General features: G+C 52.3%; 1 protein-coding gene across 6 annotated transcripts in view; it reads left to right on the top strand.

Moving 5' to 3' along the window:
- LOC102189340 (kinase suppressor of Ras 1) overlaps positions 1-15,771 on the top strand; it is a 160,610-nt gene that overhangs the window by 114,852 nt on the left and 29,987 nt on the right. For all 6 annotated transcript variants that reach the window (XM_018064273.1, XM_018064277.1, XM_018064278.1 and 3 more), the window contains 5 exons: positions 1,373-1,520; positions 5,839-6,298; positions 8,548-8,552; positions 11,523-11,583; positions 15,137-15,220. In XM_018064273.1, the coding sequence (XP_017919762.1) occupies positions 1,373-1,520; positions 5,839-6,298; positions 8,548-8,552; positions 11,523-11,583; positions 15,137-15,220 (758 nt within the window). The remainder of the gene's footprint in view (positions 1-1,372; positions 1,521-5,838; positions 6,299-8,547; positions 8,553-11,522; positions 11,584-15,136; positions 15,221-15,771) is intronic.

The following is a 15,771-nucleotide window of genomic DNA, read 5'->3' on the forward strand; positions in this document are numbered from 1 at the left end:
TTTCTAATTTTTAGAGTCTAGAATGACTCCAAAATGAGCCATGAGATTTCTTTTCCACAACCCTGGAGATGGAAGAATATTCACACAAGACCAAAGATGGGGAGAGGGGACAGAGCCAGACACCAGAGGCCACATGCCAGGCTTCAGATGTGGCCCCAGTGCCCAGGCATCACAGAATCCCCAAACCATTGCCCCAGTGACTCATAGTTGGTATCTTCATCAGGTTTTGTTTTGACACTTGAGTCTAAGATTTATAGCACCATGGATTGACTGACCGCAACATTGCTTGTGTTACATTAGACACAGTTTGCTAATAAAAATCAGTGAAAATCAACTTAGATTCTCAAGAACTGCAAGTTTATAGGAATCATTTGATGTGGGTTGTCTGGCTTTCCCTGTTATAGAAACTCCAGAACCAACCTCTCCCCCCTCCCCTCTCCCGCCCCATCCCTCCACTGGTCCCATAACTCTTTGAGCTTTCTCTATGCTGGTCCATATCATGTTGCGTTGCAATAGCTTCTTTTCGTCTTTTTTTTTTTTTGGCCACTCTTCGTGGCTTGTGGGATCTTAGTTTTCCAACCAAAGATTGAACTCCGGGCTCAGCAGTGTCCGCTCTGTCCCCCGAGGCCATCTTGTTCCTTCTACGTAGCCCCCTCCATCCTCAGAGTTTGAATGAGTGCTTTATATGCTTCGAGCATCTCGCTTCTCTTCGCTACCTTGAAACCTTGGAAGACCCCAGCTGAGAATCAGATAAGACCCGGTAGGAAAGACCTGCACAGATCTTCGTTGCTGTTGTTCGGTCGCTCAGTCCTGCCTGACTCCTGGTTAGCAACCGTATGGCTAGGCTCCTTGGTCCATGGAATTTCCCATGCAAGAATACAGGAGTGGGTTGCCATTTCCTTCTCCAAACACAGATCTTGGTGAGGGTTAATTCTTTGTAATCCTTTTCTTGGAAGCTAGTTTTCTTTGAATCCTATCTGGTCTGATTCAGATACAGCAAAATTGTAAAGAACCATCTTCATCTGAAGTACTTGTCATTCTCCAAAGTTGTCATGATTCATCATTTTCCTGTCCAGAGGAATAAATAAAAAGAGACCAGAGGGACAACATGCCCTCATCAGAACGTTTCTGGTTTTTTCCTTCTCTTCTCCCCAGCCCCCATCCCCAAGTTCTGGCATCTCGGCTTCAGCTGCTGTCTCTGGGATGCTTGGGGTGGGGGCTGGGGTTGGCTGCTGGTGTCCTCAGACAAGTGGTGGCTGCGGGTCGGAGGCCGGCCCCAGCAGCTGGCCCCTGCCACTCAGCAGGAGGCTGGGCCTGGCCGCAAGCAGGATGACTGCTCACCCAGTTCTCTGCCTGTCCTGTGCCTCCCCAGGAGATCCTCCGCGAGCTCACGCTAGATGCCCTGCTGGACATGAACGAGGCCAAGGTGAAGGAGACGCTCCGGCGCTGTGGGGCCAGCGCCGAGGAGTGTGGCCGCCTGCAGTACGCCCTCACCTGCCTGCGGAAGGTGACACGCCTGGGTAGGTTGGGCCAGTCCCGTCAGCCGCCTCGCCCTCCCCTCCGGCCCGGACGCTACATTTCTCTCCCAGGCCTGGCCTGGTTCCCGGGGCACCAGGGCTTTTGCTGGGGTAGATGAGGGGCTGGGTGGGGCCGGTATGACCAGGATCTCTGGGCTGGCTTGGAATGGCTGGAGTCCATGCTCAGAAAGTGCGTGATGGACCCCACTCAAGGCAGAGGCTCTCCCTGAGACAGAAGGCTCCCAGGTCCCACTGGTCTGGCCAGTGTGAAGCTTTAGCCATTGTTACCAACCCGAGGCTGGTCTGCTGGGTGGGGCTGCATGACTTCCCCTCTGTGGAACATCTCTGTAGGTAGGGCTCTGTGACCCTTCCCTAGCTGTCTTCTCACCAGCCCCCTCCCCACCCAGCCCTCTCCTCACCCTCTCCCTGCCTCTCCCATACCTGTGATCCCCACCCTCCCCCTGCCTCTCCATCCCCATCTGGGCTGTGTGCTCAGAAGGCACGCGCTGGTGTGGGCTCAGCCTGAGCCAAGCATGCGGAGAGAAACTGTACACGTTTCAGCTGTGAGTATGGACATGGCTGCCCCAGGCGAAGTGTGTAATCCTGGCATGATGACTAGTGTTCCTCAGGAACTTATTTGCAGGCTTTCTCAATCTTACCCTGGAAATAGCTTCAAATGCCCAGACTTAGCGCTCCCATGACCACACAGATAAGCCTTTAAAATGAACCTAATGAATGGAATTAGCTCCATTTTTTAATTAGCTGAGCTTCTTGTCTTATCTCCAGCTGCCTGAAGCTTAAGGAAGGCTCTGAGGTTTATATTCAGCTTGATTTTTTTTTCCCCCCAGAGAAGATGGTGCTTAATTTCTTCCCTGGCCCCATTGTATCAAGTCTTCCTCTGAACACAGAGTCCAGAGTTTTACTTGATTTGGAAAACCTCAACACATCAGGCCTCTGGCAAGTGCCAGGAAGTAAACAAGACAGGGACATAGTTAGCATTCTTATCTCTGCATTTTACAGAGAAAGAGACTGAGCCCAGAGAGGGGAAGGGGCTTACCCAAGGACACACAGCAGTGGGTGGCAGAACTGTGACTCGAGCCTCAGCCCTTGCCGCCCAAGCACATTTCATTATCTTTTTCTTTATATTAAGAGAAAATATATTTCTGATGTGCTAAATAAACCCCTGGAGGTAAATTAGCGGCATGACTAATTTAGCCATTTCTGTCAGTCTCCTTCAGACAACCGTCAAAAAAAAGTACTTGCCTCCCAAGCTGAGAATCTGGGGGACCTTGTCAGTCTGCCCTCATTATGCCTGTGTTGTAAGGAGTTGAGGAGGCTCTGGCCATAGGGTGGTGGTGACCTCTGTGTGTTAAGGCTGCTGACTGTCCATCCTGAGTGCCAGGATCGGAAGATCACTAATATATGACGCACTTGCTATATGTTCCCTTTGTAGCTGAAGCATCAGAGGCTCTGGATGAGTTGTCTGGGATCCCACACCCGAGCTGGACTCAGTCGAGCTGGACTTTGCTCTCAGGTTTCTTCCTTAGAAAATGCTTTTCCCAGAGTGCTCCAGAGCAGGCCTTGGGCAGAGGGTCCTTTCCAGGTGCTCTTTCTCATTCCTTCTTAGTTTGTGGTGCCCTACATCTCCAAGAGGGACCTGCCACACCCAAGTCCAGGGTGCAGGCAGGTGGATGGACCTGCCCAGCAGTGGCTGCACTTCAAGTGTACCTGCTGGGGACTGGGTGGTACCTGTGATCGCCCTGTCCCTCAGGTCCTGCAGTTAGTCTTCATGGCTCCTGGCAGGCTGTTACTTAACCTCCGTGTGCCTTAGTTTCCTTATGTGTAAAAAGGACATACTAACAAGACTTCCTCTCATGGACTTGTTGGAGGATTAAATGAGTTGAATTCATCTACTTAGTCTAGAGCCTGGCACATATTAGTATGTGTTTTTCAGTATTAGGCCTGTGGGGTGATGGCAAATGGCCACGTCTCTGGTCTTAAGAAAGGTGATAAAGGATGTTTCTTTATGCCTGGGGCTGGTGAACAGGGTAGGCTCATGCTTGCTGAATCTCCCCATCCTTCATCCATAGCAGACATCACTAGTCAGTCCCTGAGCTCCTCATGCTTAGTGACTCTAGAGTCATTGTCAAGCAGCCACTGCCAATTGACTAGTGTCCGTGTGCAAAACCAGAGCCATATCCCTGAGCTGGCTAAAGCAATGGTGATTAAATAGACAATTTAAAGAACTGGGGGCTTGTTTCCTTTGGTGGAAGACTTGTGCATAGATCCATGGAACTCATTCTTTTATCCCCTCAACAAGAGCAGTATTTAAGTTCAAGTGTAGGTCTTGGCCATGGCTTCCCAGGTGGCTCAGTGGTAAAGAATCTGCCTGCCTAAGCAGGAGACCTGAGTTCAAGCCCTGGGTCAGGAAGTTCTCCTGGAGGAGGAAATGGCAGTCCACTCCATTATTCTTGCCTGGAAAATCCCACAGACAGAGGAGCCTGGCGGGCTACAGTCCATAGGGTTGCAAAGAGTCGGGTGCAACTGAACACGCATGCATGCTAGGTCTTGGCCACAGTTCTAAAGGAGCAAGAATGAGGAATACACAGACTAACTCATCCACGTTGATTCATGAATAGGAAGTCACCATGCAGTGAGGCAGAAGGAAGGGCATTTGAGGAGAGGATGGAATAGACAAACTCTTAAGAATTGAGAAGGTTAATATCACTCCACCATCCCTAGTAGATTACTATGTGGGCTGGGCTTTATCATCTTTGATGATAGAGAGCTCATTCATTCCCAAGGCTGTGTCGTTACAGGTCATTCAGAATTGGTAGCTTTGCGGGAGGAGGTCTGGGGCTGTGGTTGAGATCAAGGGCTCAGTTCCCATCCCATTTCTTACTTTGCTATGTGAAGTTGGCAGTATACATGGGCTCTCTGAATCTCATCAACCTCGCCATGCTGGGCGGATTGAGGGACGCAAAGTAGAAGAATTACAGGGTGGAAGTTCATTCTGTCTTGAGTCAGTATCTCCCCTCCTGTGCTTTCCACTCATTGATAAATACGAGGAGGGAGGTGTCCTCTTCCCACGACAGGGTCTCTGTAGACTGGCGTCCTTTCTCTGTGCCTCCACCCCTTCAATATCTCCCCGTCTCCTATAAGGTCAAGCCTCAAGCCCTTGGCAAGACATCCAAGGCCCCTCTGGAGCTGGTCCCCAGTGGACTGACCCTCCAGCTTCATCCCTCACCTCTCCCTGGCTTGTCCTGACTTCTCAAGGCACGTGGGACTCTGTAGCCGCTGCAAGATGCCCTGTGTGCCCCGCATCAGCCCCTGTGTGCTGTTCCCTCTCCCTGGTATGCCTTCTCCAGTTCTCCCTTAGCTGGCCCAGCCCAGGTGCCACCTCCTCTAGAAAGCCCCCTGACCCTCAAGATACTTAGGGTCCTCCTCTGTATCCCCTCAGTCTCCATGCGTCTCTGTCAGCACACAGCACACCGAACTGAGTGTCCATCACTCACTGGACTTGCATGTGCCGCAGATGTGCGTTTTTATGCCCTGACATCCGGCATACAGTGAGTGCTCGCATGAATGGACAGACATGTCACTGATTTGGAGCCCTCAGAGCCCCAAAGCCTCAGGAGCCTCCGACAGAGGGTCACTGTGGGAGCAGCCCAAAGTCACTCACAGGCTTCTCTCAAAAGGAAGTGGCTGTTGATCTCTTTCTAGCTGTGTCTCTCTTCTAGCAAATTCCCAGGGCAGTTTGCTTTCAGAAGGTCCGTGCAGCCCCTTTTCCTGATGATTGAATTTTCTCAGAGGAGAGTTATCCCTTTACAGCCTAACTCTTAAAAAAAAAATACATCTTAATTTTTTATTTGTTTACTTTTGGCCACCCCGAGTGGCATATGGGATCTTAGTTCCCCGACCAAGGATCAAAGCCATACCCCCTGCGCTGGAAGCGCGGAGCCCTAACCTCTGGACCACCAGGGAAGTCCCTACACAGCCTGACTCGCAGAGATCACTCACCACTTCCCTCTCTGAGATCACTGACTTTAGGGGTGGGTTTCCACACACCTGCCAGCGGGAGCCCTGCCCTGTCCCTCTCTGGGCCCCATTTTCTTCTCTATATGTCGAGGATAGTAGTATCTGCACTGGTGTTCTGACAGTCAGCCAGGTAGCGTGTGTGCTCGAGTGCCCTTTATAAAATGGTGATGGCTGGCAGCTGGAGCCTCCGTTGAGGGACAGTGCTTCTTGGGTGGGCCCTGGCCGCCTTGCCTGTGACTCCCTCTGGCTGCAGCCACCTGTGACTCGATTCTTTGGCCCACAGGCGGGGAGCACAAAGAGGACTCAGGCTGGAGTTCGTCTGATGCCCGGCGGGAAAGTGGCTCCGGGCCTCCCGCAGACACCCTCTCGCCAGCCAGCCTGTCCTGGCCTCCAGGGAGCTCCCAGCTGGGCAGACTGGGCAGCAGTGCCCAGGGCCCACGCTCCGTCTCCGTGTCCGCTCTGCCCGCCTCGGATTCCCCAAACCCCGGCCCCAGTGAGGGCCTGTCGGACCCCTTTATCTCCTTGCACACCAGCGGCCGGTTGACCCCCCGCGCCCTGCCCAGCTTCATCACCCCGCCGACCACGCCCCAGCTCCGACGGCACTCCAAGCTGAAGCCACCCAGGACGCCGCCCCCGCCCAGCCGCAAGGTCTTCCAACTGCTGCCCAGCCTCCCCACGCTCACCAGGAGCAAGTCCCACGAGTCTCAGCTGGGGAACCGCATTGACGAGGTCTCCCCGATGAGGTAAGTGTCCCTGCCAGGCAGGTGCCGAATTTGCCACCTACTGAAAGTTCTGACTACAGTTTTCTCGCTGTAAAGGTAATATAGGGCCAGTTTTTAAAGGACAAAATTGGCCAACATAGAAACTGCAACGCAAAAAGTGAAAGATGCCCCCGTCTCTCAGTCCGCTACCCAGACAACCTGAACTGTTTGGGCTGAATTCTATTAGATTTCCTTTTTTTCGTATACACACACAGACACGTCAGAATAGACTGGGTTATGCTGCAATAACAAATACCCCCGGACCTCTGGATCTTCAAATAATCAGAGATTTATTCCTTGCTCATGCTACCTGTCCATCACAGGTCAGCCTCATTCCAGATTCCAGGCCAGAACACTGTCTAGAACATCCCACTGTGGCAGAGGGGAAAAAAAAAAAAAAACAACTTGACATGTTAACTGAGCAATTAAATGCTCTTTCCCAAAAGTTCTACACACCATTTATGACCCTACCCAAACAAAAGAACCAAACAATGTCATCCTCCTATATGCCCAGAAGGGGGGACTAGAATATCTTGCTGAAACTTCTAATAATTATCAAATACTATGTACTTTATGCTATAACCTATTTTTTCAACTTTTATTTCTGAGAACTAAATATCAGTTCATCTTGAACTACCTTACTCTCTTATTTATTTATAAAAAATTTATCTATGTATTTTATTTTATGGCCGCAGCATGTGGGATCTTAGTTCCCTGAGCAGGGATTGGACTCATACCCCTTGCATTGAAAGTGCAGAGTCTTAACCACTGGGCCACTAGGGAAGTCCCTTGATCTATGTATTTTAAATAGTTAGTGACAGTCACGTGGTCCAGTATCGCTCACACAGAACTTTGAAGAGGTTAAATTTGTCCCCTACCATTTTCCCTTTTCCTTTCAGGAACCAACCATGTTATCAGTTTTGTATATATCTATAATTCAAGCTACTTCATCTTTTAAGCTTTTTAAAGCCTCTTTCCAGTGTATAGTTTAATTTCTCCCCTCTTGATGGATATTTAGGTCTTTGTCCTTCTCTATGATGAAATTCGCCCTTGTCTATATACCCTTGTGGAAGGGAAGGGGTAGTTTTCCTTGGGTGCCTCTTACCTTCTTGTGCTCTGAGGGTTGGGAACCCGGCCTCTCTCCTACATGGTCGTTTTGGGTCTCAAGTGGGCTTGTTCCCCCACCCCAGGGCAGACTCTCTTGGGTCCCTTGTGGGATAGACTTTGGACAAGTCTGATGATTCTGAACATATGTCACCCAAGGAGAGAAATCTAGCTGTGACCTACCTGCCACTCCCGATCAGACTGTCTTGCTGGGGCCTGGGGCTTCCCTCCTTCCTGACCCTCAAAAGGGGCTGAGCCTTCCAGCCGCCCCTGGATCTTCTCTCTGAAGCACAGTGATGACAGCCATGTGGACACGTGTGGGTCATTCAGAGGGCGTCTCGGTGGGCAAAACCCAGTGCTTCTCTTCCTCGTTTTTTTTTTTTTTTTCCTGAAGAGTGTTAGGGGGGCTCTGGGTGGAGAACAGACTCTCAGGAAGATGACACTTCCTTGGATCCCACTGCTGGTGAGCTGGGCCTTGCGCCCTGGGATGCTGAGTCAGAATCCCACAAAGACCAAAGCTGGCACCGACATGAGTACTCAGGGCCCCCTGCCACCCTCGATGAGCCCTGAGGCTGGACTGAGTGCCCTGGGCTCCCAGCTGTCTTCGCCCCTGGGACAGCGGCACCCCCAGGAGATGTTGCTCAGGCCCTGCTTGGGGGCTGCCTCTCTGCTCTTACAACTGGCCTCCTCGCCTCCTGCCCCAGCCACTTCTTCTCTGGCTCCCTGAGCCACCCTCCTGTTTGGTCCGAGCAGCCCTCCTCCCAGGGATTTGGGCAGGGCTCCTCCACGTACTGGCATATGATCTTGGGAGACTGTGAGCCTGTTTGCTCAGCTGTGAAAAGGAATGAACTCTAATTACAATGCAGGTAGCTGGCGAGGGTTAGGAAATCTAATGTATTAAAGCACAGTATATGGCTCCATTGTCCAGTGGGGAGTTGGGAGGGGGCCACCTCTAGCCCTTGTCCTTTAGGAAAGTCCCCAGTCACTCAGCCAGCCCGGCCCCACACAGGGGCTCAAAGTCCTCATCCAAGCACTGTATCCACTCCTGCCCAAGGACTGATGTTCCGGGGGACACCAGGCCAGCACGGTGACATAATCCCGCTTTGTCTCTTTTTTGTCTCCTCCAGGTTGGGTAAGAGTGATTCATTTTCATCCCCTCTGCCACCCGGGAGTCCTGTTTCTGTTGCTGTCCCCATCGGGGGTGGATTTCTTCGACCCTCTCTTAGTCCTCTGGCCTTGCTGTGGTCCAGAAGCAGAGATGCTGGGCTCCGCCTCAAGAAGTAGCTCTTAGGACAGGGAACCTTCAGAAGACAAGGTGGTTCAGCCCAGCCCGCAGCTGCCCTGAGAAGCAGGCACCGTGAGAATGTCACCGTCTGTGGGCCCCACTTGCACCTTGCCACCCCCACAGGCAACCTCTGGCAGGAGTTGTTTACCTGCTGGGCTGCTGTGGTGATGCCATGCTCCTGGGAGAGAGGTTCCTTATGTCCAGTGTAGATGGATGGTAGCCATCTGCAAAGTTCAGCTGACGTCTTGGGACCCTCCACCCTGTTCAGGAGAGGGACATCCCTGGAGGAAGGATGTGGTCAGCTCTGAATGAGGTCTGAGAGATCAGAGGGTATGGATGTCCCCTTGGAGGGGGGTGGTAAGGATGCCCAGGCAGGCTCCGAGTCCCTTTTCCACCTCTGGGTTGAGAGCTGATTCTTGTATGTGGCTGTGCTGCAGGGCATCTCTCTCCAAAGTCAAAGCAGAGGAAAACAGCTTCTGGGGTCTGCTTTTAATTGTCTCTGTGGAGATGCAGAGGCATCTGGTTTTTGCCTGAGCAAAATAGCAGCTTGTTTTTGTGCTATCCTATACTGGCTACATAGAGTGAAGAGGCTGTCAGCAGGGTCTGAGGGATGTGGAGTGGGGTAACAGACAGTGACTTTGCCAAAATGGATCTGAATGCAGGACCACCAGGGAGGTATAGGGCAAGGAGGGAGGGAGACTGCCCTTCCCTGTCCCCAGGGCACAGGTGGAAGACTCCCAGGACTCCTCACAGAGCCTTGGAGGAGAATCCAGCATCTGCATCCCTAGGACATCCATCTTCCTGGTTGCTGTAGTGATGTAGGGACCACAACAGTGAGGCTGCTTCCCCAGTTTGCTGGGAAGGTGGGACGAGGCCTTTAGGACCAGTGTTTCACCTCCATCAGGGATAGCATCATCTCATATCCTTCCTATCCCAGGCCTGTGGCAGACATTAGTAATCAATTGTATTTCAGAATTAGAGACAGCTTCATCTCACCTCTGTCCTATCCCAGGCCTGTGGCAGACATTACTAATCAATTATAGGTTGTCTTCAGGATCAGGGACCACCTTATCTCACCTTTGTCCTGGCCTAGGCCTGTGGCAGACATTACTAATCAACCACAGATTGTCTTCAGAGATAAATGATTAAAATCTCATTATCCCACTGTCTGTTTCTCCTAGTCTGGTAGCCTAAGCCCTTTTAGATCCATATGCTTTCATGGCCTTGGCTACTGACTGGGGTGGGGTGCCCCACCCCGGCCCACTCTGCCCCCAGACAAAGGAGTTGGGAGAAGTCAGCCCCATGGCAGATGTGCTGGAGAGATTGTGAGTTCAGCTATCAGCAGGTGGCAGAGGTCCTCATCAAACTCTCCTTGTTGTAGGAGGAAAGTCAGTACCTCCTTCATACCCTTCTCTTGTGGTTGGGTACCTGGTACACAGCTTTAAGTGAACCACCGCTTATTGAGCACCAGCTGTGTGCCAGGCCAGCATGGGGTGGAGATGGCCACAGATCCCTAGAGCACTGTGTTCCCGACCTTTCTGAGTCACAGGTCTCTTTGATAACTGGATAAAAATCCAGACCTTCTTGGTAAGGAAAATCCTACATCAACCATCTCCAACCTTTTTGGCACAGGGACTGGTTTCCTGGAAGACAGTTTTTCCATGGACAGCGGTGGCGTGGGGGAGGGCAGGGGAATGGTTCAGGCAGTGATAATGCAAACAATGGGGAGCGGCAGATGAAGCTTTGCTGTCTCATCTGTCACTCGCCTTCTGCTGTGTGGCCCGGTTCCTAACAGGCCACAGACCAGTACCAGTCCACAGCCCAGGGACTGGGGACCCCTGCCCTGCTTACCAGTCCAGAGGAGTCCCAGACCCCCTGCAGCACCTCCATGGGCTCCTTTGAGAAACCCTGCTCTAGGGGGGATAGGCAGTATTGAGCATGGGCAGAAGGTGGGGTGGGGAGGAGTGGGGGTCTCTCTGGTGGAGAGGAGTGCGGGTCTCTCTGGAGGGGAGAGGGAGTTAGACATGAGGGCTGCCAGTGGATGACAGATTGCCTCCAGCTGCTCCTCTACTGCCCAACCTATTATACCGCCAACCCCAGGGATGCCCATTCATGTAAGGAAGCCAGGGCTGAAGAGAGAGGCCAGGGTGCCCTCTTGGAAAGCATGCAAAGCTCATGGCCTGAGACCTCCCCCGAGGCTCAGACTGAGTGCCTGGCCGGGGCTGGGCCGCATGGAAACGAGTGAAGCTTCACCTCGTCTTCTCTACCTGCTGGGATCCGGCAGTGGTGGCTCTCAGAGCAAAATGCCCAAGGTGCCTGTGCCTGGAGAGCTGGGTGTGCCGCATGGCCGCCAGCCTCACCCCCTCTGCCAGGGTCAGGCAACTTCTACCTGTGCGACAAGAAGAATTGGTGACCTGTGGCTGCCTCCACGAGGAAGTGCAGGAGATGGGGGGAGCTGAGCTGCAGGCCTCACCTTGGCTTTGCCTTCTGCCTCACAAGCCTGTCTTCCCCCAAAGCTAGACATCTCCCAGGGGCTGCTTCTGAGCTGTCGGCAGAGGCTAGGTGGTAGCATCTGTGGGGGGTGGGAGTAACCACACTTGCCCTGCTTTGGTCTTGCCTGGCCGTCCCTGTGTTGATTAGAGGCAGGTTCAGGAAAACGGCCCTCTGCCATGTGGTTGGTTTTGCCCCGTCTACTCCCCCAACCATGTGGTTGGTCTCCACCCCCAGTCTGTGATCTCTGAGACAGTAGGTCCCAGGTACACACTGTCCAGGTAGGAAGGACCCCTCAGCCTGCCGACCTTGCCTCTTTCCCCGCAGATCACCCTCACGGATCCCCACAGATGGTACGAAGGGACATCGGGCTCTCCGTGACACACAGGTAGGCCTGGCCGGGCTGGGGTGGGGAGGGGGCACAGAGCTGGGCTGGGACCTGTGTAGGCTGAGCCCTGCTTGGGGGAGTCACTGCATCGCTGGAGCTCTGTCCTGACCCTGTCTCTCAGGGCTCTTTGTGTGTCTGTCAGGCCATTCTGTCTCACAGACAGACAGTGGTCTGTCTGTCCATTCCTCTGTGCACATGGCACCCACCTGGAGCCCCTGCCTGTCACCAGCAGCCCTTTCAGACTCGCTGGCCCTCTCCTGCCCCTCCTCGAGTCTCCTTTTCCATCTGCTGAGGGAAAACACAGGTCCCAGGAGAAACAGGGAGCCGAGAGCGTCCCCCTGGGTCTGGCATGACATCACTTCCATGGACATAACTGGCCACATGTCAGAGCCTCCTGGAGCTTGGTGAAATGCCAGGCTCCATCTGTAAGGTTCTTGGCTTGCCAGTCAGGATTCTAGCAACTTCCAGAGACTGATGCTCATGCAGGTGGTGTGGCTGGTGAGGGCCCATGACATGGACCACCCAGAGGCCTCGGCCTCAACGCTTGTGAGGCTGGCGTGTGCTGCCAACAGCAGGTCTGAGAAGCACCTTGTCTCCCCACTGGCGGCCAGCAGTACAGTCCTTTGGCCACCCCATTAAACAAGTTGTGAACATGGCCGGGCATGCTTATCGAGAGTCTTGCAACTTGCCAGGGCCTTTGGTTTTCCCTGGAGTGTGTGCTGCACTCTGGCCTGTGCGGAAGGCCAGCCCCAAATCCTCGTCCCGTGAGGCAGGCTTGGCTCTGAGGGGTTGAGTAGTTTGCCTGAGGTCTCACGGCCACTGAGACACTCTTGAAACTGCTGGCTGGTGCCCAGGCACTTCTGTCCCAAGCCTTGGCAGGGCCCGGATGCCCGTCCCCAAGATCCTCGGGGAGAAGAGTCCCTGGCACCAGGAGAAGCCATCTGAGTGAAGGTCTTGAGGGCCTCCTTCAAGCATACCCAGTGCCATCTTCCCTGCCAGTGACCCCTCCCGGCCTCAGTTTCCCTCTCTGTGATTGGAACTTGCTGCCAGTCCTGTTGGGAGGATAGAAGGGGGATGACATGCATGTGAGCCTCATGCATCCAGTGCTGGGAAGCACTTGGTGTTGAACCCCTGGCTCTGACCTGAGACAGGCTGACTTAGGTAAGTAAGGGACACCAGGATCAGCAGGCTGCTCTGTTTCATTTTTGTCTTGGCTGCACCTGGTCTCACGGATTTGAGGCCTTGCTGGCTGGACCGCGGGCAGCAGCATCCATCCTGTCTGGCATCGCCAGGTGGCCCTGCCCACCTAGGCTCTCTTCTTGGGCATGGGACATCATGGTTATGCTCTCTTGGATTTTTAAGTCATGATCCAAGCCTCTCTCAGCTTCAGAAGTTCTGAAGCACTTTGGTCTAATCATAGGGGGAAATATATTTTATGATGCTTACTCCACACCCCTAAACCTCCCCAGTGCCTGCCCCTTCTCTGGCTGAGCCCCCAGCTGTCATTTCAACCTGTTTTCAGGATTTTCTAGTGGACGCCATCTCAAGTACCATTGAGCTGCTCCCCTAACCCCCGTGTTCACAAGAGATTAAAGGCCAGAGAGACTGTGTGGATCCCAGAGAGGCCAGATCAGAGCTCCTTAAAAGACATTCCAGGGACTTCCCTGGTGGTCCAGTGGCTAAGAATCTACCTTGCAATGCAGCGGACATGGGTTCGATCCCTGGTTGGGGAACTGAGACCCCACATTCTGTGGGGCAACTAAGCCTGAAACTACTAAAGCCACTCTAGAGAGTCTGTGCTGCAACGAAAGACCCGAAGTGATGCAACGAAGACCCGACACAGCCAAATAAATAAATGAATAAATATTTTTTAAAAAAGTCATTCCAAGGGGGTGGGTGCCTTTCCCCTAGGCCTAGAGGCTCCCATCTTGGCTAGTAGAAGCAGCGACGTTCACACCCACAGTCCAGGCCCTGCACGTTACACGGCACACGTGATTCTCCTCAAGCCCTGTGAGGGGAGAGTGTCGGCCTCATTTGCAAAGACTTGGACCCATCCCACAGCCAGCAGTTGTCAGGATTCAAACCCGGTGTGGTCTGACCCCAAAGCCCCGCCTCTTTCCCTCGTTTTCCATCCCAGTGGTCTCTCTTACAGGGCCATGCTCTGAGTTCAGAGACCTGGGGTCTGCCCCCGCTGCACAGCAGCCCAACTGTGTGACCTTGGGAAAGTCACCTAACCTCTCTGAGCTGGTTTGCTTGCCTGTGTCCTAAGAATCCCTGACCTGCCTAACTCCCTGGGGCGGTCACTCCCAGGAGTGAGCTAATGTTTATGGATGCATTACAAACCGTTCTCCAAGCCCTGTTGCTATTTGTTCTGTCGTTACTATGATATCCTATGCTTTTAAAAATCGAGTCCTGCAAAACTGTGAGTTCTTTCTGCCCTGAGGCTCCCCATCCTGTGCACAGACCTTGGACTTTTGCTCTGGGAGGCAACCACCCACTCCACCCCACCCTTCTTTTCAGTGTATCTTGTGGATTGTTAAAAAATTTAGTTTGGATTGAGATGCATTTATAATTCAAACCTCCAGAAGATGTGTATTTATGAGAAAAGTCCCCTCCCTCTGGTCATCACCCCCCAACCCCCCCATAGGCAGATCTCGGCAGTCTTCTGTGTCCTCGGAGATATTTTTGTACAATCAAATACATATGTAAATTCTTCCGCCTCCTTCGTTTATTTTCACAAAAATATTGCATATATTATACACACTGTTCTATACTTTGCTTTTTTCTTTTTAAAGTTGAGGCGTAATTTATATGGAGCTAAGTACACAAATGCTTAACATATGTGTACACCCACGTATACCACCCATACGAAGATTCAGAACGTCCCCACCCCAGAAGTCCTCTTTGGCTCTTCTTAGTCCATAGTGCTACCATCCAGAGACGCTATTCCCTTCTGTCATCATAGATTAGATTTTCCTGTATCTGAAGTTCAAATAAATGGAGTCATGTAGCAGTGTACCTTCCTTTTGTCACTGACGGTGTAATTTAGTGATCGTGCCCCATTTGCATAAAGAGAGCTTCCTTCCTTTATTTTCCGACTGTCTGGGGCCCAGTTGTGTGCATGGACGATACATCACGCAGACAGTCACCTGTACCCCTAAACAACAGAGCTCGTTTCCAGTCTCTGCTGCCGTGAACATGCTGCAGTGAGTAGCCTTGTCAGTACCTCATGTGACACCCGTGGGAGTATCTGTTGGATGAATTCCTGGGACTGGAATTGCTCCATGGGTGCACTTGTAATTTTGCTTGCTTTTGCCAGTTTGCCTGCCAGAGAGCTGGCATCGGTGACCACACCAGCTTTGGCAATGAAGACTTTGTGGCCGAGAAATCTGAATGCCTGGGGAAAGCAGTGGCCCTGGATGTCCCTGCCCTCCACTTGAGAGGGTGCCCGGGTGTCTGGGGTGCAACCAGTTCTTCTGGTTTGCCTGCGGCTTTGTGGGGACGCTTCTCCATCCTGGCCCCTCTGAGCATTTTCATGTGTCCGCCCCTGCAGGTTCTCCACCAAGTCCTGGCTGTCGCAGGTCTGCCGCGTGTGCCAGAAGAGCATGATGTTTGGAGTGAAGTGCAAGCATTGCAGGTGATGAGCGGAGGGTGGCAGAGGCGGGAGAGGGGGCATAAACTCCACACTTCCAGTTTAGTAAGTCTTGCTACTTGGTTCTTGGCCTCAGGTCAAATCACAGTTCAAAGGAACTCATTTGAGAGTTCCAAAATCTGTTTGTAATCTCAGCACATCAGGGAGTGATCAGCCCTCTCTTTGAAGAATAAGGAAGCATCAGGCAAAGCATTGTTAGAAGAAGGGACTGTTTTAAGGTGGGCTTTGAAGGATGAATAGAAGTTTACCAGGTGGGCTAAGGAGGTAAGAGAATTCTGGGTCAAGAAAGCACCTTGAATAAAGGCAGAGAGGAATGGCAGGACTTTTCTGGAGACTGTAAGGAGTTCTGAAGTTTAAGGTTAGCACATAAGGAATCGGGAAATGGGGCCAGGGCATGGTACATACAGAGAAGTGGCTTGTGGTATTTAGAGAGGAGAATGAAGGAAGAATGTAGATTCTATATAAATTCAATCCTTTTCCTAGGATTGAGGTTTCTGGTAAGAAAGAAGGGCAAGGATAGTGAACAGTAGGGTGAG

Source organism: Capra hircus, chromosome 19 (assembly GCF_001704415.2).
Source record: "Capra hircus breed San Clemente chromosome 19, ASM170441v1, whole genome shotgun sequence".
NCBI lineage: Eukaryota > Metazoa > Chordata > Mammalia > Artiodactyla > Bovidae > Capra > Capra hircus.